The 23,893-nt window shown below is 39.2% G+C and overlaps 1 protein-coding gene and 1 long non-coding RNA gene across 2 annotated transcripts; one reads left to right on the top strand and one right to left on the bottom strand.

Moving 5' to 3' along the window:
• Positions 1-20,760: 20,760 nt before the first annotated feature.
• Positions 20,761-21,160, top strand: LOC138900961 (uncharacterized). Its single transcript, XR_011412352.1, has 2 exons — positions 20,761-20,880; positions 20,995-21,160. It is a non-coding gene; the product is annotated as an uncharacterized lncRNA (long non-coding RNA).
• On the bottom strand, positions 21,062-23,591 carry LOC104111870 (eukaryotic translation initiation factor 5A-2). Its single transcript, XM_009621665.4, has 5 exons — positions 23,336-23,591; positions 22,023-22,145; positions 21,860-21,916; positions 21,704-21,778; positions 21,062-21,405 (listed from the first exon to the last, which is right to left on the bottom strand). The coding sequence occupies exons 1-5, from the start codon at positions 23,456-23,458 to the stop codon at positions 21,304-21,306; spliced, it is 480 nt and encodes a 159-aa protein (XP_009619960.1). The 5' UTR covers positions 23,459-23,591; the 3' UTR covers positions 21,062-21,303.
• Positions 23,592-23,893: the final 302 nt, after the last annotated feature.

Below are 23,893 nucleotides of genomic sequence, written 5' to 3'. Positions count from 1 at the left end.
TTAAAAATAATAATAAGCACACTCTATTCATAATTAGATCATAACAATAATATTAAGAAAATTAAAATATTAAGGAAAAAATAATGACCGTGAAATGAACGAAGACAAATTAGGTAAGAATGGCAGAACTTATTCTTGTTATCTCTGACCATGGAGTTGGCAAAGAACGACAGAAGAAGTTATGAAAAAATGGGAGGAAGACAAACTACGTTATAGGTGAGAGATTTGGAGTTAAAATAAAAATAAAATAAAAAAAGATAAAAGGTAAAATAGAATTATAAAGTAATAAAGAAGGGCATAATTGAAAAAAAAATGAAACAATCTCACTACACCAAATCGGTTGTTTCAAAAAATGGGTCTTTTCATTGTTTCGAAACGATGAATTTAATAATACAATCAATTTTAACTAAACAATCAAAATAAATATTATTTTAAAAAAACAATACAATACGATACAATGGGTAACAACCATCCAAACAAGCTGTTAGTAAAATTGATCTGGTTTCTAAATGATTTTATCATGTTTTACTAGTACGACTTTTAAATGATTTTATCATGTTTTACTAGTACGACTTTTAAATGATTTTATTATCAAAATAAATTTGAAATCAACATTTTTTCCGACTAGTTGAAAAACAAAATGTATATTGAAGTGGAAGGTCATGAAATGCAACTGGATAACGGACAAACAAAGGCGGAATACATACACCAACCTACGTTAGTTTATTATGATTATAAGTAATAAAATTAACATAAAAACATATACTCATTAATTAAATACGATTGAGTGATTGTCTTATATAAAGAAACACGTAATTATGCATTTATTCCTTTGATGCATGCATAAGTCTTTTACATCTACCAAGTGTTAATGCGGGAAAAAATGTTAATCGAAACAGAAAAGAAATTTGAGTCCTCTACATATGAGTCATGGGACAAAAGTGCATAAAATATTACTCAAAATCGTAATTCGTAGGGAGATGAAGGGGCGATCTGCTAGCTGCGGCAAAACTGAAATAAGGGTATTATCATTTTTAGCTTTCGCCAGAAACTATTTATATTCAGTTGCCGAAAAGTAGATAAAATTTATATAATTTTTGTATATAACATACAAAATGTATATATATACAAAAAAAATATATATATTTTTCCGACTATTATTTTTAAAGTGACTATACAGTGTCATTTTTTTTGTGAAATAAATGGACGAACCAATGATCTAATGCAGAGGCGGATCCAGGATTCGAAGGTTGCGGGTGCCACCATGTTATACATACAGTATACATGTCAGTAGCTACAAAGACAGATTAGGAATAATGGGTCGGTTCGCTTAGTTTTTGGTTAATTTGAATAGGTCTTTCATTCACAAAGCAAATAAGATTGATTTTAGTTCAAATTTTTAACGCTTAATTTAAACACAATCTAAATAAAAATACAAAAAAAAAATAACATTTCATGAAAGAGTGCCTCCAATATAAATATTTGCTTAAAGAGTAGCTTAACTACACTATATATTCTTTGTTTGACTAGATTAATTTACTTGTATTGTTTTTTATTTATTTTTCCATCTTAATTGTTGAGTTATATGACAATTATTTTCAAAGAAAAACCTTCAACATTCAACCTATGATATTCGACTCAAAACGACTATCAATCAAGCCATTTAATTGATTTTCAAAATCCAATAGAAGATATTGCTCAAATTATATTTCAATATATAAATTAATATCGTTTCATTAAAAATAAAAAAAAATTATATGCTAATTAAAATCAATTCAAATTACCTATAGAAAATAATTGTTCATAAAGTAAGGTATAATGATAGAAACAAAACGAGAATCGAAAGTTAAAAAAAATGAAGAAGAGAGACTTAGCAAGTAATAAAAGGAGAGAAAGAGCCGAAAAAAGAAGGAAAAGAGGTGAGGCCCTAGGGCTCAACTGAAAATAAAGAAAATCTTAATAAGTAGGAAAAATGAAAAATCAAAGGAGCTGCCCAACAGGTAATCGAACTTGCATTCATGAGACCAAAGAAAGCCTTCAAAGGGAAGGCTGAACCAATGGCACCCACTTTCACTTTGTAATTTTTGGGTGCCACTCTATCCATATATACGTTTCTTCACAGAGATATTATATAAAATTTTAGCTAAGCGAGCGGGTGCCGTGGTACCCCTACCACATAAGGTAGATTCGCCCCTGATCTAATGTAATATCCTTGTGTGAAATATTTCTCCCTGATATATATGATTATTCACTTTTCATCATTCTAACAACAATGTCACATTTTTATGTGCCTTCAGTTTAATCTAGTCTAGTTGTAATAATTAAATAGAATAAAAGGTCAACATGAAGCATATATAGTTACATGCTTTGCATACAAACATTGCGAAATGATTAGATTAGACTAATCAAACACATAAATGGAATAGAGTGAGCAATAATCAATTACACATAGTTCAAAATATTACTAGTAATGTTTTCTGTTGCTTTTTCATTTATCTAATATCTTCCTTGCCTTCTACAATTTCGTTGTGAGATAAACAACTAAACTGACTCTTCTTCAATTAAGTTGATGAAGAAGTAACTTAGAAATACTAATAAATGACAAGAATGAGACAAAAAAAAAAACAGTGCGATTTCGGCATTTCGATTTAAGTATATCTTATGGTTGAGTGAAGTAAGAAACTTGCATCTTCAACTCCACCCAAAAAGAGATGCAAATATTTCTCCATTCTCGTATTTGGCCGAAAACATGCAATCATAACAAAGAAAAACAAGAATCCGATTTTCTTAAAGAAGACTATGCATTTTTATTTTTTTTTATTTTTTTTTGGGGTGGGGTGGGGTGGGGGGGTTAATACGAATTACTAAAGTTTGTTTGATCCAAAAGAAAGCATGTATTATTTCATTAACGACATCATATGTCCAAAGTGTCTAAAGCATCATTTACAAACCAATTCGGAACATAGTTTCACAAAAGCGTCTGTGTAGTCATGTCCAGGATTTGAATTTATGGGTTTTAAACTTACCACTAAATATGTAAATCATTTTAGTTATTGAGTTTTTAATTAAATATTTATAAATATTTAATGAATTTCCGAATACAAATATATAATCTATACAAAGCCTACTAAGTTCGTCGAATTTGTTTCTACTTTTCTAGCTCCCCCTCCGCTCGTACCAAAGAAACCGAAAAGGATAAAATGGACGAAAGATTCTATTTGAGGGGATTATGAACAAATTAAATATAGAAGTTTTGAGTTAGTTGTGCCTTCCATTAAGTTGGAGTCCCACTTAATGACTTTAAGTTGGAGTCCCACTTAATGACTTAAAGTCTCACTTCTTTGTACTTTCCGATCCCTTTCTTACAAAGAAAGAAGAAAACAAAATTAAGAAATTTAATATAAGTGGGGGTTGTACTCGGGGGCGTATGTAGCCCTATAACATTGTGTATACGGGTAAAAATGGAGCCAATGAGCATCCCGATAGCAAGGACATAACTACAAGGAATCGAAATCGAAGCTTGGAATCTCTATTATCAAGGTCCGAACAAAGCACCCGCCACCGGAGCCATCGAAACCACGCCCCCCAAATCCGGCTCGAGCTCCACGGCCTCGGAAAGCATTACCAAACGTCCGCACACGATGAACAAAGGGCTGTGATATCCGTGGCCGACTAGATATCACGGCGTAGATCTCGGCTCATATCGACAGCAGATCAGTGATTAACGAAAAGGGAGATTTTTACCTTTTTTAGAGTTATACTAGGGATGAACTCTACTACTATATAAAGGGAATGACTTTTATTCAAGAAACACACTGTAACACGCATATCAAGGCAATATATACTTGTTTTCTCTCCATCTAAAGTTATTCAAAGTTCTTATTTTTGCTCATAGTTCTTCATAAGTATTTGGCTCCGAATCGAAGGCAGAACAATCACTAAGCTCAGATCCGAGCTTGGACCTAATATCACAACTGGTTTGGTCATTTATTCTCTCTTTAACTCACTTATTTAACGTTATTGATCACTTGTATTAAATTAATCCACATATCCTTAAAACCGCGTATAAATTCAATTGTTATCCATTTTTAGGGGTAAACAATTTGGTGCCTACCGTGGGGCTAAGGATAATAGTGGTGGTATGATATAAATCTCCATAACACGCTCTATTTTACACTTATTCTTTAAGGTCTCAATTTTAGGGCAGCTTGAAAATGTCAAATTCTCAATCTGCTCACTTGAACGTTGAGGACGGATCTGGCCATCATGGCGAAAACAACAATCTGGTGCCTAGCAATGAGGTGTCCCTTGCTGATCCCAACGGGGTCCCAGTCATGAACCTAGTCGATGCTAACTCACATGTGTCCATCGACGCCAACCTTCCTATTGACCCCGGAAACAGCGTTCGCGGAGGAGCCCGACCAACAGCTCAGGAGCACCCGAAGGCGAAGGCGACGGGGCTAGTCTACGATTGATCTTCGAAATGCTACAGGCTCAGTATGTCGCAATAGCATAGCTGCAGAATCAAAGTCGAGCCCCCAGTAGAGTTGAGCCCGAACTGCCCCGGAAAAATACCTGAAGAAATGAGCAAATCACCGAAAGGTCGGGCGAAGCTGAGTCTAGTGTCAGCCCTGGAGTGATGAATATGCTAGAAGCATTAACGAAACGAGTGAAATATGGTGAAAGAAAAATAGAGGCAAATGAAAAGAAGGTAGAGACATACAATCCCCAAGTTGATCAAATCCCAGGAGCGCCTCCGATATTGAAAGGCCTGGACTCTAAGAAATCTGTCCAAAAGACTTTCCCTCCAAACACGGCACCAAAACCAATCCCGAAGAGGTTTCGTATGCCTGATATTCCAAAATATAACGGAACCACGGATCCAAATGAGCATGTAACCTCTTACACATGTGCCATCAAAGGTAACGGCTTGGAAGACGACGAAATCGAGTCAGTGTTATTAAAGAAGTTTGGAGAGACTCTGTCAAAAAGAGCGATGATATAGTACCACAACTTGCCCCCAAACTCCATTGATTCGTTTGCTATGCTCGCGGATGCTTTTGTAAAAGCTCATGCCGGTGCCATCAAGGTCGAGACCAGAAAATCAGACTTTTTCAAAGTTACGCAAAGTGACAACGAGATGCTCAAGGAGTTTGTGTCAATGTTTCAAATGGAACGGATGGACCTGCCTCCGGCTGCGGACGATTGGGCCGTTCAGGCATTCACTCATGGACTTAACCCCTGAAGTTCTTCTATGTGCAACAGTAAACAGAATTTGGTAGAGTACTTGGCGATAACTTGGGTTGATGTCTACAAAAGGTATTAGTAAAAAATTAGAGTCGGGGACGACCAGCTCGGGGGCCCTTCTGGGTCCATTGGTCCCATCAAAACCGAAGACAGGTCTAAGAGAGTCGTCGATCATGAATCATGGTCGGCCCGAGATCGGTATCAACCATAGAGTGCAGATCAAAGGGGAAATGGATTTGGGCGCAACTCTACAATGAACGAAAGGAGAAATAATCGAGGGCCCAGTAGCCGAGGCCTGATGAGCAAAAATGGTTTTGACAGGATGCTCGGGGGAAGGGAAGCTCCGAGATTATCAGAGTATAACTTCAGCATCGATGCAGCCAGCATTGTATCTGCCATCGGATGTATCAAACAGACCAAGTGTACTCGACCATTGCAGTCCGATCCTACCTAGAGAGATCTTAACCTGATGTGTAATTATCATGGCACTTATGGCCACAGGACCGAGGACTCCCGACAATTGAGAGAAGAAGTTGCCTGGTTATTTAACAACGGACACCTGCGAGAATTTCTGAGTGATCGAACGAAAAACCACTTCAGAAATAGAGATGCCAATAAACAGACTGAACCAAAGGAACCCCAACACGTCATCAACATGATCATTGGAGGGATCGATGTCCCCCAAGGGCCGATGATAAAACGCACTAAAGTGGCGATCACAAGGGAGGAGCGCACCCGAGATTATATCCCGGAAGGGACCATTTCATTCAGCGACAAGGATGCAGAGGGCATAGTACAACCTCATAACAATGCACTGGTAATTTCTGTACTTATTAACAAATCTCGAGTTAAACGTGTGTTGATTGATCCAGGTAGCTCGACCAACATCATCAGATCGAGGGTCATAGAATAGTTGGGGCTACAAGATCAAATAGGGTCGGCGGTCCCGGTGTTGAACGGATTAAACATGACATACGAAACTACCAAAAGAGAAATAACTTTGCCAGTAAATACCGCCTGGACAATTCAGGATACCAAATTTTACGTGATCGAAGGGAACATGAGGTATAACACCTTATTCGGAAGGCCTTGGGTTCACAACATGAGGGCAGTACCCTTGACACTACACCAAACACCAAAGTTCCCCATACCGGGAGAAATCAAGACAGTTTATGGAGAGCAGCCAGTCGCAAAAGAAATATTCACAGTCGACGAGGTGATCCCAATGCACGTGCTCTCGACATCAAAGAACACGGAGCCGATTAGGGAGGAAGAAACTAAATAGCAATCACTGATACCGGCCACGACCAAACCGAAGAAGCGGGGAGTAGGCGAGGATGGTGATTACGAGATCCCTAGGTTGTTCATTGCTCCTGATGATTCCAATGCCACCAAATCCAACGGTCGAGGAGTTGGAGCAAATCATATTGATCGAACACTTACCCTATCGGAAGGTATACCTGGGCACGGGGTTAATTTCCGAGCTCAGGAAAAAACTCATTGAATTCCTTATAGATAACATCGATTGTTTCGCTTGGTCCCATCTTGATATGACAGGGATCCTGCCTGAGATAACCACTCATAAGTTGAGTTTGGATCCGAAGTTCCACCCGGTTAAATAGAAAAGGAGGCCTCAGTCCGAAGTCAAACATGCATTCGTCAAAGACGAGGTATCTCAACTCCTTAAAATAGGTTCCATTCGGGAAGTCAAATACCTGTACTGGTTAGCAAACGTAGTAGTAGTGCCTAAAAAAGAAACAAATTAAGAACATGCGTAGATTACAAAGACTTGAACAAGGCATGCCCTAAGGACTCTTTCCCTTTTCCAAACATCGATCGCATGATCGATGCGATGACCGGGCACGAGATACTCAGTTTTTTCGATGCCTATTCCGGGTACAATCAAATTCTGATGGACCCGGGAAATCAAGAAAAGACTTCTTTTAATCACTAAACTCGGCACTTATTGTTATAACATAATGTCGTTCGGGTTAAAAAAACACCATGGCCACTTATCAACGCCTAGTAAACTGGATGTTCAAGGAACAAATAGGAAAATCAATGGAAATTTATATTGACGACATGTTAGTCAAGTCCCTGCGAGCAGAGGACCATTTGAAATATTTGCAAGAAACCTTTGACATATTGAGGAGATACAATATGAAGTTTAACCCAGAAAAATGTGCATTCGGGGTCGAATCCGAAAAATTCCTCGGGTTCATGGTATCCAACCAGGGAATCGAGATCAATCCCGATAAAATCAAAGTTATAGAAGACATCACCATGGTGGATAGTGTTAAGGTCGTTTAGAGGCTAATCGTGCGTATAGTCACACTGGGCCGACTCATATCGAGGTTCTTAGACAAAAGCCATCAATCCTTCTCACTATTGAAGAAGAAGAAGAATAAACTTTTCTTGGACCCCGGAGTGCCAACAAGCTTTGGAAGATCTCAAATAGTACCTTTCGAGTCCACCCCTGCTCCATACTTCGAATGTGAATGAGCAGTTGTACCTTTACTTAGCAATATCCAAGGTGGAGGTAAGCGGAGTCCTAGTTCGGGAAGAAGAAGGTGCGCAATTTCCTATTTACTATGTTAGCAAAACTCTAGGTGAGGCCGAAACAAGGTATCCTCATATGGAAAAATTGGCGGTTGCTTTGCTAAGTGCCTCTAAGAAGTTAAAACCATACTTTCAATGCCACCCCATATGTGTCGTGGCCTCTTAACCACTAAGGAACATCATGAAAAAACCCGAGCTCTCAGGCCGGTTGGCCAAATGGACAGTCAAAATTAGCGGGTACGATATCGAGTATCGGCCCCGAACCGCCATCAAATCACAAATTTTTCTAGACTTCGTAGACGACTTTACGCCGACCATAATACCTTAAGTCGATAGGTAACTATTGTTAACCTCGGGGATAACCTCGGGAGTTTGGACCCTCTTTATGGACGGTGCTTTGAACGCAAAGGGGTCTAGGCTCGGCATCGTGCTAAAACCACCTACGGGTAACATAGTTAGGCAATCTATTAGAAATCTGAAATTGACTAACAACAAGGCCGAGTATTAGGCCATGATTGTAGGTCTCGAATTGGCTAAAAGCCTTGGGGCCGATGTGGTCAAAGCTAAGTGAGATCCCCTCCTTGTGGTTAATCAAGTCAATGGGACGTTCGAAGTAAAAGAGGAACGGATGCAAAGGTATTTAGACAAGTTGCAGGTAATGCTGCATCAATTCAAGGAAAGGACACATGCCCCGAAATCAAAATAGCAAGGCCGATGCCCTGGCTAACTTGGGATCATTCGTTGATGACAACGAATTCAGTTCGAGAACAGTCGTAATGCTCATGAAGTCGGTGGTGGAAGAAGGCCATGCCGAAGTAAACTCGACAAGTTTAACTTGGGATTTGAGGAACAAATACATAGATTATTTAAAGACTGGGAAGCTGCCCTCGGATCCTAAAGAATCGAGAGCTCTGCGCACGAAGGCGACCAGGATTAGCCTGTCTGAAGGGACTTTGTTCAGAAGAATATTTGACGGCCCGCTCGCCATATGCTTGGGCCAGTAGATACCGAATATGTCTTAAGAGAAGTTCACGAAGGCACTTGCGAAAACCATTCGGGGGCGGAATTTTTGGTTCAAAAATTAATGAGAGTCGGCTATTACTGGATCGATATGGAGAAAGATGCAATGGATTTTGTACGAAGATGTGACGGCTGTCAGAGACACACACCGATTATCTATCAACTCGGAGAGTTACTCCATTCGGTCTTGTCCCCATTGTTGTTCATGAAATAGGGAATGGATATCGTCCGTCCCCTGCCGTGAGCACCCGGTAAGGCTCAATTTATATTATTTATGACCGATTATTTTTCTAAATGGGTCGAAGCTCAAGCGTTCGAGAAAGTCAGGGGAAAAAAGTTATTGACTTTAATTGGGACAACATAATATGCCGGTTCGGGATACCGGCCAAGATTGTGTGTGATAATGGAAAACAATTCATCGGAAGCAAGGTAAAGAAATTTTTCGAAGACCACAAGATTAAAAATATACTATCGACACCCTATCACCCTAGTGGGAACGAACAAGCAAAATCTACAAACAAGATCATACTCCAAACCTTGAAAAAGAGGTTGACCGATGCCAAAGGGAAATGGAAGGAAATTCTGCCCGAAGTCTTGTGGGCGTACTGCACAACTTCGAAGTCTAGTACCGGGCCACCCCATTTTCATTGGTCTATGGTGCCGAAGCATTAATACCGGTCAAAGTGGGAGAACCAAGCCTCAGGTTTCGATATGCGACCGAAGAATCAAATGGTGAGGCCATGAGCACGAGCCTTGAACTATTATATGAAAGGCGTGAGGCCACCCTGGTCCGGTTGGCTACCCAGAAACTGCGGATAGAAAGATATTACAACTTATGAGCCAACCTCCGAAACTTCAAGATTGGGGACTTAGTGTTAAGAAAAGTAACACTGCTTACTCCAAACCCAAATGAGGGGAAGCTGGTACCGAATTGGGAAGGACCATATCAAGTCGTCAGAATTATCGGCATAGGCTCGTACAAACTCAAAGCAGGAAACGGTGCACAGCTACCAAACAACTGGAATGTGACGCACTTAAAGCGAACCTATTGCTAAGGTACGATCTCATTTACTTTTTCATAATATTATGAATCGGACTAACACTTGCAGGCAACAACCAAGGAAGAATGTGACTATTAGGTCTAAAAGCACGCATTGCACTCTTATTTCCTTGAACCGGTTTTGTCCCAAATGAGTTTTTCGACAAGGTTTTTAATGAGGCAACAGTAAATCGTGCTAACTTAGATTCGAATGACGGTATTAAATCAGAGTCAATGGGCGCATCAACAGTATTCGAGCCCTTTCAAGATCGACCTCAAACACTTAGGGCCATCACCCTCGGGTTAAGGCTCTTAGCAAGGAAAGAAGGAAACTTTGTACTTTAATAGATTAGGCTCGGTGGTTAGGATTTATTGTAAGGGCCAAACGGTCAAGTGAACCATGACCACATAGGCCACCTTAGCCATGATACAAGCTTTTACACGCTTTCAATCATGTACTTTACACATAGAAATGAAAGAAAGTTTCCATCTTGCTATTACGTATTTTTTCCTCTTAAAACATAGATCCTAAGGGCTACCCCTATCTGGGGACTATCGAGCCCAAGGGCTACCCCTATTCGGGACTATTGAACCTAAGGGCTACCCCTACTGGGGGACTGTCGTCCAAAAAATATTCGGGCAACTCGGGCTTCCAAATCACGGAGGCACAAAACCTATTAGGTAGTGCCTAAACACAAAAGGCTACTGCCACCCTAAAAAATGGCTCGAAGATGTCTGAAGCTCATAATTAGAAGCATCGTCTAAAATCACTTAAGCATCTTGGGAAAACTTCCGGTCACACCAAGTTTTCAAAGCCTCAAACAAATAAAGTTTCATCGAAGTCAGGCTCCGTTCGAACCTTTGAAAAATGAACGACTTATTACTAAATTTGATTCTATGCTAAGGCATTAGAAATATTTGCAAAAATATAAATTATGAAAAGATGCTAACAAAAGTAGAGACTTGAAATTGCCAGAAAGGGAAATTTTATATATTCCGGAATGTACATACAAAAGCCCAACAAAAACGGCCTCCAAATGAACAAAAAACATACACGATACAAAAACTGAAAAAGTTCTAAGGCATTCATGTCTGATCTTCACCGGGGCCCGACTCGTCGCCAGAACTGTCGGAACCTTCGGATCACTCAAAACCCTCGGAACCCTCAGTACCTTCAGACTCGGAAAGTTTTTTCTCCTTGGCCTCAAGCTTTATTTCTTCCTATATCTAGACCGACAGGTTGAAGCCTCGGGCGTGAATCTCTTTGAGGGTCTTCCTTCGAGACAGTCGCCTCATATATTCGGCATTGGTCTTCAGGCGGGCCTCGTCTACTTCGATATCGGCCTTGTATTTGGCCAACATCTCTTCGACATCGGCAGAGGTTGTATCCAACTTGGACTTTATTGCCTCGAACTCTTTACCGAGGGCGTCCCGTTTGGCGACAACTGGGCTCAGTTGTGCTCGGAGTTCATCATTCAACTAGGACCGCTTGTCATCATTCTCCTTTGCCACCCAAAGTTGAACCTCTACTGATTCCAGCTTTGCCTGGGCAGTTTCTTTCTCCAAGGCTAGCAGGTCCATTTTGCTCTTCCACCCATCGGCCACGGCTTGGATCTCATTCATCTCGGTTCGTAGTTGGTCGATCTGGTCAATTTTCTATTGGACCTGCGAGGTTTTGTCATTAGCCACTACGACTAGTTCCTCGTTTCTAACTTCAAACACCTTTACTGTTACACCCATATTTTTGTACGTGAAAGCACATCGTAAGTCAATTGATGTAAGCTTGAAAATGAGATCCTCTTTGAAAGTATATAAAGTGATTTAATGATGTTACGTCTCATTTTTGCAAGCCTTTAAGAGTTATCATTCGGGGATAAATGTTTCTAAGGGGACATGTTGTTACACCCCGTACTTCAGACGTCACTGTCATTATAGGATTATCTAAAGTAAACTCAAAAAGGACGAAATCCTTCTATAAGGATAAGAAAGGTTTACCGAAGTCTTAAGTAATTTAAGATGAATATGAGACTTTATAATCATAATTTAAGTGATTTTAAAGTCATGATATGACTATATATGATGTTTGGATATGGAATATAAAGTTTGAGAAAAATCAGATTTAAGTTGCGAAAAAATCGAGTTAAGATTTGCCTTGTAACAAGCCGTATTGAGAAATTAATTCGTAAGATTTATGATATTATTTTGGGACATATATCATACCAAAATGAAGGTATATGAACCTAGTTTCCAACGGTCCAAACCATTTTTTCATACGATATCGGAGTAAAGAAACATGAATTTTTAAAGTAGGGTCGCCAAGTCACGTCGTCGCACTTCGGAGAAACTAGCAGGCTTATAGGCCATGTTGCGAGGCAGTTTTCTCCCAATATATTGAGAGTTATGGGTATAAATTTATATTGAATTAAAGTCCCATGTGTCTAGTTTCTAACTCTATAAACCGTTCATCAATACGATATCAGTATAGAGAGATATTTGCGTTTTTGAAAGACTGCACAGGAGGCCCCTATGGGACCTACTTGGTCGGGGCCCGATCTTCACTTATTCTTATCTCATTTTTGGGATGAGCTTTGCTCATTTTTCCTTATCCTTTCAGACTCACACTATCCAAACCCTCCCAAACAGCTCCCCAAAGGCTCCAAACAAATTCCAAAGGAATATACCATAATCAAACATCAAAAGTTAGCCTAACTGAAGAAAAGAGTCTCTATGGTGTCGTGATATGATTAAGGGTGGTTGTAAGATAAGGGAAGATTTGGTTCAAGTTTTTCCAGATTCTTTAAGGTATGTATAACACCCTATTTCTTGGGATTAATCTTATCTATGTGTTGGTTAAGTTATTGGATGAAGATCACAAGATAACACTTAGAAGGGGAAGAGTTGTTGTTATCTTTTGTTGGGTTGTTTTAAGGCTATATATATATATATGTTGTTATGGGTGAAATTTCAAGTTGTATCTACTGCCTAACGTATGTAAATCATGTTCTTGGTTGTACTTAAGGTTAATCATGTGTTGTTTGAGTTAAAATCTTCAAGATAGTAATTGATATGGCATAAGGAATCGTTATCTTTTTTGTGAGTTGTGTTGAGGCTATATATATGGTTGGTCGTGGCTGAAAATTATTATAAATAGTTTGATTATGTTGTGGCTGCTGTTTTTAAGCTTATCTATGTTCTAATTTAGTGGATTGAAGAAGATAACATGAAAAACAAGAGGTTGACGATAAAGGTTAAGGTGCTAAGAGTGTGGACTATTTTTGAAGATTATTCTTATGATGTTTTGGGATGAAAATGATATGGTAAGCATAAGTATGATATTATACAAGTTGTAGGAAGATTCATGGAAAAGGAATTGGATTAAATTATATTTTTTTATTGTAAATCGAGCTTGCCGCTCAAAATGGTTGTTGAAGTAATCAGAGAGTTTATTGTGAATTATATTGTTGTTGTTTGGGTTGTTTGGTGACTTTTAGTAACTTATGGGATGTAGTAAAAACAGGGGAGGTGCTGTTCGTTTTTTGTAGAATATTGGTTTTCAAATATGAGAGTTAAAATGCTTATATGATGACAGCGAAGTCAGGTTACTCATTGTAGACGTAAGAAGATCGTATTGAGCTTGGTTGACGATTAGAGAGAAGATTGCAAAGGTATGTTAACGTTAAACCTTTCTTCATTTTGGCATGATCCCGTAACTACATGAGTTTGATAATGAGGCATAAAGAGAAGTTCGTATTCCTGAACTTATGTACATTATCCTAGTCTCATAAGTTATAATATTCTCCCTTATCGGACTTCATATTCAGTTTAGTATTGTCTTCTTTTAGCCAAGAGAATATAGAGTGTGTGTGTGTGTGTGTGTGTATGTATATGTGTGTGTGTATGTATGTATATATATATATATATATATATAAAAATATATATATATATAGTATTGTTACCACCATCGAGCTATAATCGGTGGGCAGGCCCCTATTGGGTAACCTCTGATCGGATGGTAAGTTATATACCGAGTCTTCTGTGGCTGAGCGCCTATGAGCGAGCCTAGAATGGCCTAGATACAGAGCTTACTATGGCTGAGCGTCTATGAGCGAGCCTACTGCGGCAGAGCAGTTACACATATCGAGCCTTATAGTGTCGGACAGTTATTTTACTTACTATATTGAGAGAAATGAGTCAGTATCAGCAGGTAAGCATATCTTCAAATTATATTTGACTCCCAGGTACTTTTAGTTATTATATTATCAGTTCAGTTTCAGATTTCAATTATCTTATTGCCTTACATACTCGGTACATTATTTCATACTGACGTCCCTTTTGCTGGGGATGCTGCATTTCATGCCTGCAGGTACTAATAGACAGTTGGATAGACCTTCTCAGTAGACAAAGTCAAACATCATCTTGGTTGATAAGCTCCACTTCCTCGGAGTTATCAGGTCGATACCTTGGAGTCCATTTTATATATACAGGTTTGATGGGTAGGTCGAGGCCCTGTCCCGACCATGATACAATTCAATTATTCTTATAGGCTTGTATACAAGTCCTGTATATTTTTTATATCAGTATTGTGGCTTTACCATCCCTATATAGATATTTAGTTTGATATTGCTGGTTGTAGACGTTATTTTCAGATGATTCAGAATATGGCCTCATCGGCCTAAGTTGAGGGTTACCCTCCAGAGTTCACAGTTACAGAGTGGTACGCTCTGGCCGAGTATGGCACCGAGTGCCGGCCATGCCTCTTCAGGTTTGGGGTGTGATATTTACCTTTTTGACCAGGTCGGCATGTTCCCGCCTCAAGGTCGAAGCTTCCTTCTGAGCCCTATACAGCTCATCTTGAAGGTACTTGACGGCCCCGTCTTGTTGCTCGCTGAGAAGCTTGTACATATCCTTCTTTCGAGCCTGCTCCTTGAGCTCGAGCTCGAGCTGATTGACCTCGGTGCGGTACCGGAGGAAGCTCGCATGGTGAAGTACTGAGGCATGCAAAACAATGGAGGTCGTGAGAGATGTCAAAACCTAAGTAAAATTCAAGAGGACATAATGATGCCTTACCCGGTTCAGCGCCTGCTGCACCTTATTCAAAAGATACAGCACGTCCACCTCGTTTATTTTTGCATGTTCCTCCTCGGTCATCAGACATCGGAGGTAGCTGGCTATGCCCACAGGAGCAGATAGAAGTCGGGCAACCTCCGGGAAAGTAAGAATAACCGCTCTCTTACATTCAGGGTCTAAACTTGGAGCGGGAAATTGATTAACCAATTTTGGGCTCGAACTAGACCCACCAGCTTCCGAAGATACATCCTTCTTCGGGACTTTCAAGTCGCCCAGCCTGAAAAAATCTTCCAAAGTAAACGAATCCACACCATCGAAGAAGGAATGAATGGGGTCGTATGTACCGTGGAATCCTTCACTTGACTTATCTTTTACTGCTTGGGCCTCCTCAAGCATGGACTCGGTGTAAGAGGGCGTCCCTATGATTTCTATCATGCCGGTTGCTTCATTCAGTATAGAGCCGTCTTCTCAGGGGGTCTCGGCCTCCGTCTCCATCTCGACCTATTGAGTCGGAGGGAGGTCGGTCTCACGGTCTGCCCCCTCGACTGTGGCCTGCTCCCCGGCAAGGGTCGATCCGTGGGCAACAAAAATATCATCTTCTTTAGACTCATCCCTGAGCCGGAGAAGTGAGTTAGAATCCAGCACCCGGGAGCTAGTGCTCTTCTTGGGCTTACGAGTCATCCTCTTCTTTGGCTTCATCTCAGAGCTCGGGGAGCCCGAAGACTTTCTTTTCCTCTTCTTCTTTTCCCCCGCGGCAGCCCCAGTTTGTCCCGTAACAGAGGGATCAACGGGCAAGGACACACCCTCATCCCCTTCCAACAGCCTAAGTTCGGTGTTCTTAGGCAAACCTGTGGAAGAAAGAAGAAAGTTCAGTATTATATAAGTTAAGGGAGAACCTTACCATGAGAATGGGCCTCCCATTGGCCTTTTGAAAGCTTGCGCCATGAGCGCTCGAAGTACGACATCTGCTTGCAGATGCCCTCGATCCACTCCTTGAACCGGGAGACTGCATTTGGAACCCGGGCAATAGCTGCACAACCACAAATACGAATGATAAGGATGGAAATGAAGAAAAATTGACACTTAAGGAAAGGTTGCACTTACGAGATGCATTCCACTTCTCGGGGAATGGCACAAACTCGGGAGGGATCAGATCTTCGGTCTTCACCCGAACAAAGCGTCCCTGCCAACCTCGATCTCGATCCTCATCAATGCTCGAAAAGGGGGCCTTATTGGCCCGGTGAGTAAGCTTGATTAGCCCGTCCCCCGGAAAATTCGAGGACTGTATAGACAGAGAAATTGTTCGAGGGTGAACCTAGGAGACTCAGTTTTATTCATAAAATAACGAAGGAGGATCACGATCCTCCAGAGATACGGGTGGATTTTCCCCAGGCACACCTCGTATCTCTTGCAAAAATTCAATATGACTGGGTCTACCGGGCCCAGTGTAAAGGGATAAGTGTAAATACTTAAATACCCCTCCATGTGGGTTGTGATATCGTCTTCAGTCCCGGAGACTACCACGTCCTTATCTCCCCATTTACAGTCTTCTCGGACAGTATGGAGGGTATCTACGGTGACAGAGCATATATATCTCGATGCCCATTTACCTCGATCTTGTTTGGACGAGGCCTTCTCGACCTTGAAGTCGACCGCAATTGAACATCCCCGGGAATAAAGATTTTCAAGGGGGATCGGGGGCCGGTTCGGTGGCAGCCGACTCGGTGGTAGCCACTTCAGGAGAAGCCATCTCGAGGACAACTATTTCGGGAGCGGCCGCTTCGGTACCGGTGATCGGATGGGAAGATGAAGAGGCAGCCTGCTGAGGAACTGACTTAGAAGTTTTAACCATCACTATCTGAGAAAGCTTGAAAATTTAGAGAAAAAGTATGGAGATTTGAAGGAGCAAGTTTAAAGGCTAAAGAAAAGAGTGTGAAGATTTGAAGATTTGAGAAAAATCTGGGTAAGAACCTAAGAACAATTCTGAAGATTTGAAGATCAAAGGGAAAGATATGAAAGTTTGAAAGAAGTTGATGATAGCTGGAAATTAGAAGGTAGAAGCTTGATCGGAAAGTCGAAAAAGAGCAATGGGTAGAAGCTTTTATAGGGAAAGCACGCGACGCTTCGCATTCAGAGGCAACCAGCCAATGGTTGACATGTGTCTGAAGTCAGAACGACGCGATTGACGGGACATTTCAACTTCTTCGTCGTTTCGGTTGTGTAACGTACGAAGGAAGGAACCGGAGACCATTAATCGTTTCTCGTCGTTTCGGCAAACCTACTCTCTGAGAAACAAGGGGACTATCTATATACGGTTAAAAACGGGGCCAATGAGCACCCCGATTTCTCGATAGGGCAAACGAAGCAAGGACATAACTATAAGGAACTAGAATCGAAGCTTGGAACCTCTCGTACCAAGCTCCGAACAAAGCACCTGCCACCGGAGCCATTGAGATCACGCCCCCCAGATCCGGCTCGAGCTCCAAGACCTCGAAAAGCATTACCAAACGTCCGCACACGATGAACAAAGGGTCGTGATATCCGTGCCCGACCGGATATCACGACGTAGATCTCGGTATGTATCGACAGCAGATCAGTGATTAACGAAAAAGGATATTTTTACCTTTTTTAGAGTTATACTAGGGATGAAACTCTACTACTGTATAAAGGGAGTGACTTTTATTCAAGAAACATATTGTAACACGCATATCAAGGTAATATACACTTGTTTTCTCTACTTCTAAAGTTATTCAAAGTTCTTATTTTTGCTCATAGTTCTTCATAAGTATTTGGTTCTGAATCGAGGGCAGAACAATCACTAAGCTCAGATTCGACCTCGGACCTAACATCACAACTGGTTTGGTTATTTATTCTCTCTTTAACTCACTTATTTAACGTTATTGATCACTTGTATTAAATTAATCCACATATCCTTAAAATCGCGTATAAATTCAATTATTATCCATTTTTAGGGATAAACACATCGGGTTCAATTGAACCGCTAACTTTCGAAATTATTATACTCTTATTAGTTTATATAACTTAAATTTTTATTTCCAGACACATTGAAATTGAGGAATATAAAACAAATGAAAAAATAAGAATTTTCAATTAGATACGCTAATCGTATAAAATAATTTATATTATTCAACCTTTTATAATAGATACTTACTTTATATTTCACGTTATTTGTAATTGTCTTTTAGATAACGGACCAAAATTTTTCAATAATGAATTCAGAATAAAATAAGCGAGATCCGCAAAGTTGGAATTTGGCAAGTTGGCTTCAACTTGAGTAGAAAAGAACTTTAAAAAAAAAAAAAAAAAAAAACAGAGGTACACATGATATATGGTTATGTCCTATATATCAGGTTGGTTGTTGAGCAATCATTACGTAGAATAAAAGCTTAATTATCCTACACTAGTTAGATCCCTTTTCAAATGGGATAATGCTTTTACATCCCACGTTTTTTGTTAGTGCTAAATGCTAATGGACACCCCCCCCCCCCCCCTTATTTGGGCTCCACTAAACACTTCCTCTTCATTGGTTTTTTAACTTTTAAATAATTCTACTTAGAAAAATTTAATTGGAACCATGCATTTTAAAGCTTCAACAAATCTAGTTCAGCAGAGACGAGCAGCGCAACAAATTGAAACTCTGTAGTACGAGATTTAATATACTTATTTGGTTTTCAACTCGGTGCCCAAGGTCCTATGGAAAATGTTTTTCTACGCATGTTTTTGTTATTATTGTTGTTGTAATTTTCAACTCAACGTTTAGTGTTTGGTATTTGTTTTGGGACTCGACTAATTCGAATTCACATCCGAAAGTCCCAGTTTTGGAAGGTAAAGTGCTCTCCACCAAAAACGATTTCATATTCAGTTTGAACCCGAGACCTCTTATTAAAGATGAATGAAGAAGCAATTACTAATCCAATGGCCACCGCAACCTCTTTTTGATCGTTGCCCAGTCTTGCAATCCAATTTACAACTAGTTTCAAGCAGTTACTTTATATTCTTATTGAAAATGTGATTTGCTGTAGCTTTAGCTTACTTTGGGAACACTCTCAAAACCGTCGGTACATTTTGAACTCTTTTTTTTCTCTTTTACCTGTTTTAGTAAAAACATCGTGGTACGCTTATACCGTAAATATCTGCTACAAAAGTCGAAACATAACTTACCATATAGGAGCAGATTGTGCTGAGAACAAATACAAAATATCTGAAGCCACATATTGTTGATTTACTTAAAAGTTTAGAAATTTCAGCAGATAAGATATGGATAACTTGTTCATCATTCTCAGTTATATTAACATGCCGTATGGGGCACGTAGGAAATACAGACAATTGTTTCCCTGTACATGAAATAGTTTCTAGAGTGCAAACCAATATGATTGGTAACAAGTGTCGATTTAGTGTCTAAATTTAGGTTGTAATTTTAGGAATGGTCACTCAACTTTCACTTTATTGCATATAAGTCATTGAACTATATTTGTAATAAAAAAGTCGCCAAAATTATTTTTTGCAACCATAAAGTCAGTCAACTTTACCTAAATATTATAAAAAATATCTTCTTAATGTTCAACTAAGTATATTTAACCCGATTACAGTGGGTTCATCTGCACGGCTGCACCGGCAACCAAAATGCATTTTGTCTAAAAGACAATCTGATTGCAATTCTAGTTCTATGCTGCTGAAAATGAACATTAGGGGTGTGATTGGTATAACGGAAAATATTTTTCAAAAAAATATTTTTTAGAAAACAAATAGTAATATTATTTATTTTTCGGTGTTTGGTACGCGTAACTCATAACTTTGGAACTTTAAAAATTTCGAACATGTTAATAGAAAAATGAAAAAACTAAAACTGAAAATATATTAAAAAAAATATTTTTTTCGGGCGGGGGAGGGGTTGCAAAAAACGAAAAAACATAAATTTAAAATTACAAAAAAAAAAAAGTTAAAAAAAAAAATTTGTGCGGGGTGGGGCTGGGGTTTGACGAGGTGGGTGGTGCAGAAATACAAAAAAAAAACAGAAATTTGAAGTTACAAAACAAAGAGTTAAAAAAAAAAAAAATTGTGCAGGCGTGGGGGTGAGGGTGGGCATTGCAGAAAAATGAAAAATGAAAAATTTGAAATTACAAAAAAAAAAAAAAAGTAAAAAACAAAACTGTGGGGGGGTTAAAAAACAAAATTGTGGGGGGTTAGTAGGGTGGGTGGTGACAAAAAAAATTGAAAAAACAAGTCTTTTCTGAGAGGGGGTGGGGTGGGTAAACATGGGGTGTTAGGTGTTGTGTGGGGGGTGGGTAAACATGGGGTGTTAGGTGGTGGGTGTGGGGTGGGTTGGTGAGGATGAGGAAAATTGAGAAGGAGTTTTGGAAAATGTTTTCCCGTCTCTTGATAAGGAAAACATTTTCCTCCAATTGGAGGAAAATGAGTTCATAAGAAAAATATTTTTCAAAATATTTAAACTAACCAAACACGAAAAAATTGAAAAACCTTCCTACCAAACAAACCCTAGAACTTCCAAAATTTGCCCGACAAAGACGGAAACTGTTACTGGATATTCAATCTTTATGATCTCTTCCTTAAACTTGGATTCGCTAGGATTGAAGAGGGATGGTTCTTGGACCATATTGCTCTCTAACAGAGATCAACACTAAACGTATCTGGAAAACTTGGTAAATGCTTAATTCAATTTAGACACACAAGGTAAATAGTGGCAGCCTCCAATTGTACCAGTATTGTTTTGTTATCATAGATGTAAATTTATGTCTACGGGACATTCTACATGAAGTGCGTCAATTTCTTAGATAACCAAATACGGATGGGAACCCAATTATACATATGATATAGCCTTTATTGGAGAATTAACACAATAATTCCATTTAATTCAAAGGGGAAAGAAATTGGTCTGACCTTTCATTTATGGAACTGTATCTGGACAGGTGAGAACCACTTCATTTCAACTCGTTCAATGATTTTAAAGTGTGGAAGCAGGCTCCCTCATCAGGGTCAAGACATCTAACCTTAATATGTTGAATGATTTTCTCAACATGCAGGAGAAACCAGAATAGTTCCCCATAATATGAAGTAAAGGAGCAGAGCTGAATTGGTGAAGAATGTATGTAGCGGCAGGTAACAATATCCCACACCAAATTTTGAAATAATCTTTAAGGTAGAACAAAATTCAGACAAACACAAGTTAAAATAACAAAAATACGAAAATCTAACTTGCAATGGTCCGAGAATCCTGAAGAATATTCTTGAACAAGTTGGTCCATAAGACCATACCTTTTTCCATGACTATAATATCTATCCAACTTAAGGTGGTAAAGTACTTCGCATCGAACAATCTCCAATCGAGAGATTTACTTGGGACCAATATCCTTCAGGGCACAAATCTGCTCCTCACCCATGGCTGACATGACAGACACGACAAGGTCTTTTCCCTCAGCAAACCCATCCTTGATCTGAATTCAACACATTAAAAAATAATCAGTAACCACATAGTGGTAAGCTACAGTTAAAAAACAACAAATGACAACCAGCCAAAGTCTGAAGAATTCTGTTTAATATTTGCACCATCACTTATTTAAGCTCAAAGACACGAGGTGTCACTCTCGCAAAATGGCATGCTAATAAACTACATAGTACATTAGACATTAAATGAGCTTGTGAAAGACTAGAGGCTACATACAACAACTGAAACAAGCTGCTGCGCACTTTGATCCAAAAGTACAACTGTGCATAAGACAAATTCTTACTAACCTGTGTAAGGAGGTTGTCATCAGTAGGCAGCCTAAGGTCATCCTTGGTGTTACCATTCTCGGTGAGCAGACTCACCTGTAACATTGTGTAGCAACATTAGACTACATCAATCAAAATTATAAAAAAAGAATCAGACAAGGGAATGTAGACACATACAAATCCATCTTCAGAGATGTCAATAAGCTGATAATCTGTACGATTAACATGGGGCACCTGCAATTTGAACACACAATTATTAAATATTAGCACAACTAAACCAGAAAATTGGGGGAAAGAGGGCAATAAACACATTGTGAACAAGAAAAGGGGAGGCACATACATCACAATTGTGTGAAGATGGAACAATATCCTCAAGCTTCTTTCCAGTGAAGATGTCTATAGCGACAAAATGACATTTTGCATGACCATGCTTTCCAGTTTTGGATGTAGAGACTTCCACAACCTGTTATCAAAAGCATCAAAATTAGAGCTATGCTTATAGTAGAATTAATGCAACAATGACTTAAACCCCAAATGCATCTATGATATGTCCTGAAGCAGAATCTTTATGTTACTTGATGCAAATTATCCAAATGTGCCACCATAACTATGACAGTTTAACAAGAAAAAGTTAGGCAGACTAAATTTTAACAGTTAGATATACAACAAACGAAGCTGCATAGAATCCATAACCAGATCTATGAAAAAATTAATCAAACATTAGAAAATATACACACCAACAGTAGTAAAATAAATTTACAAGGTATTTCAGAAGCTAAATATCAAATCCTTTTTTCTCTTCCTCTGCGTCAAAACCGCACTCACCCACCCACCAAAAGACCCTATACACAAACCCAACAGTGGCCCTTTCCCACTCTTGCTCTCTCAGTAATTATCAGATGCCAACAATGCTACTCTATTTTCAAGGTAAGAATCAAATCTACCATAATTGCACAAAACAGACCACTCCAATCACAACACATATTAAAGCAATCAATCAACAATATGAAACTTTATAGCCAATTACACTCCATTCATGCTCCTAATCGCTGGATGAAGCACAAAACTCCAGAACCTCAAATTCCTAAGTTCTATCAAACATACCAAAGATTTTTATGTTGATAACCAAAAAATCCTCAAGGGCAAATAGCCACACGATTGAAAACTCGGTGGGTAATGGGCCAGTTCCTCTACCCTTCTGCACTTAAATACATACCAGGTTTTTTTCTGCAGCAGGGTGTGACATGCTCCAAAGGCACAGAGCATGTGTGCGCTCTTACAAACAAGCAAAAGCCCCGTGGAAACATACGGGAAAATATGTTCACCCGAAACAAAAAGAATCTTAATTAATCACAAGTGCTATTAACCACTCAGTCATCAGATCTAAAATCCAGAATAGGTAATCCCTATAATCACTGCATATCCCAGTAAGCAACCATACCCAAAAAAACATACACTAAAAACAAAACAAAAAGATATGAATTACAAAAAACCACATAGCATCAGATCTAAAATAGCAACAGCAAATACATCTGTAACCCCCGCCCGCAAAAACACACACAGATACATTCAATCAACTACACCATAATAACAAATCAGCTGTGTCAAATAAAATTATATGAATGCTTACAAACACTGAAAAGAAAATAAAACCTTGCAGGGACGGCCTTTGATGACGATGTGACCGTTCTTACGGATAGTACCAGCTTGTTGAGGGTAAGTTTTAGATGCACCGGCATCGGCCTTTGACTCAAACTGGTGCTCCTCGTCCGACATCACTGCTAATTTTTTATTTGACAGAGGAGCTAGAGCTTCGAATGTAGTATTATAACGCAGAGGAGCAGAAGGGCGAGAGAGGCGAGAGGCTGCGAAGTGGAGCACGTGAGGGTTTTTATATGGTGGCAAACCTAAAACGGATTTGGGTTGATTTCTAGGGTTTCTTTTGATGGATTGATTTGATTTCTTTTGGACCGTCGATTCAAATGTCTTTTTTTATCCCTTTTTCGGGATAAGTAGGATAATATTTTTTGTAATTTGCTCACTAACTTTGTCGCCTTTTAATTTTTTCTTTTCTAGATTATTTTTTCCAAAAATCGAAGAGTCTAAAAGCAGATCGAGGTGTATGAAATTGTTGTTAATACTTCAAACGGAATGTGTATGAAATTGTTGTTGTTTCAAATAATTTACAAACGTCAAGGCGTCAAATATACT

Source organism: Nicotiana tomentosiformis, chromosome 11 (assembly GCF_000390325.3).
Source record: "Nicotiana tomentosiformis chromosome 11, ASM39032v3, whole genome shotgun sequence".
NCBI classification, from domain to species: domain Eukaryota; kingdom Viridiplantae; phylum Streptophyta; class Magnoliopsida; order Solanales; family Solanaceae; genus Nicotiana; species Nicotiana tomentosiformis.
The sequence above is the reverse complement of the archived record's forward strand: the minus strand, read 5'-3'. Positions and strand labels throughout refer to the sequence as shown.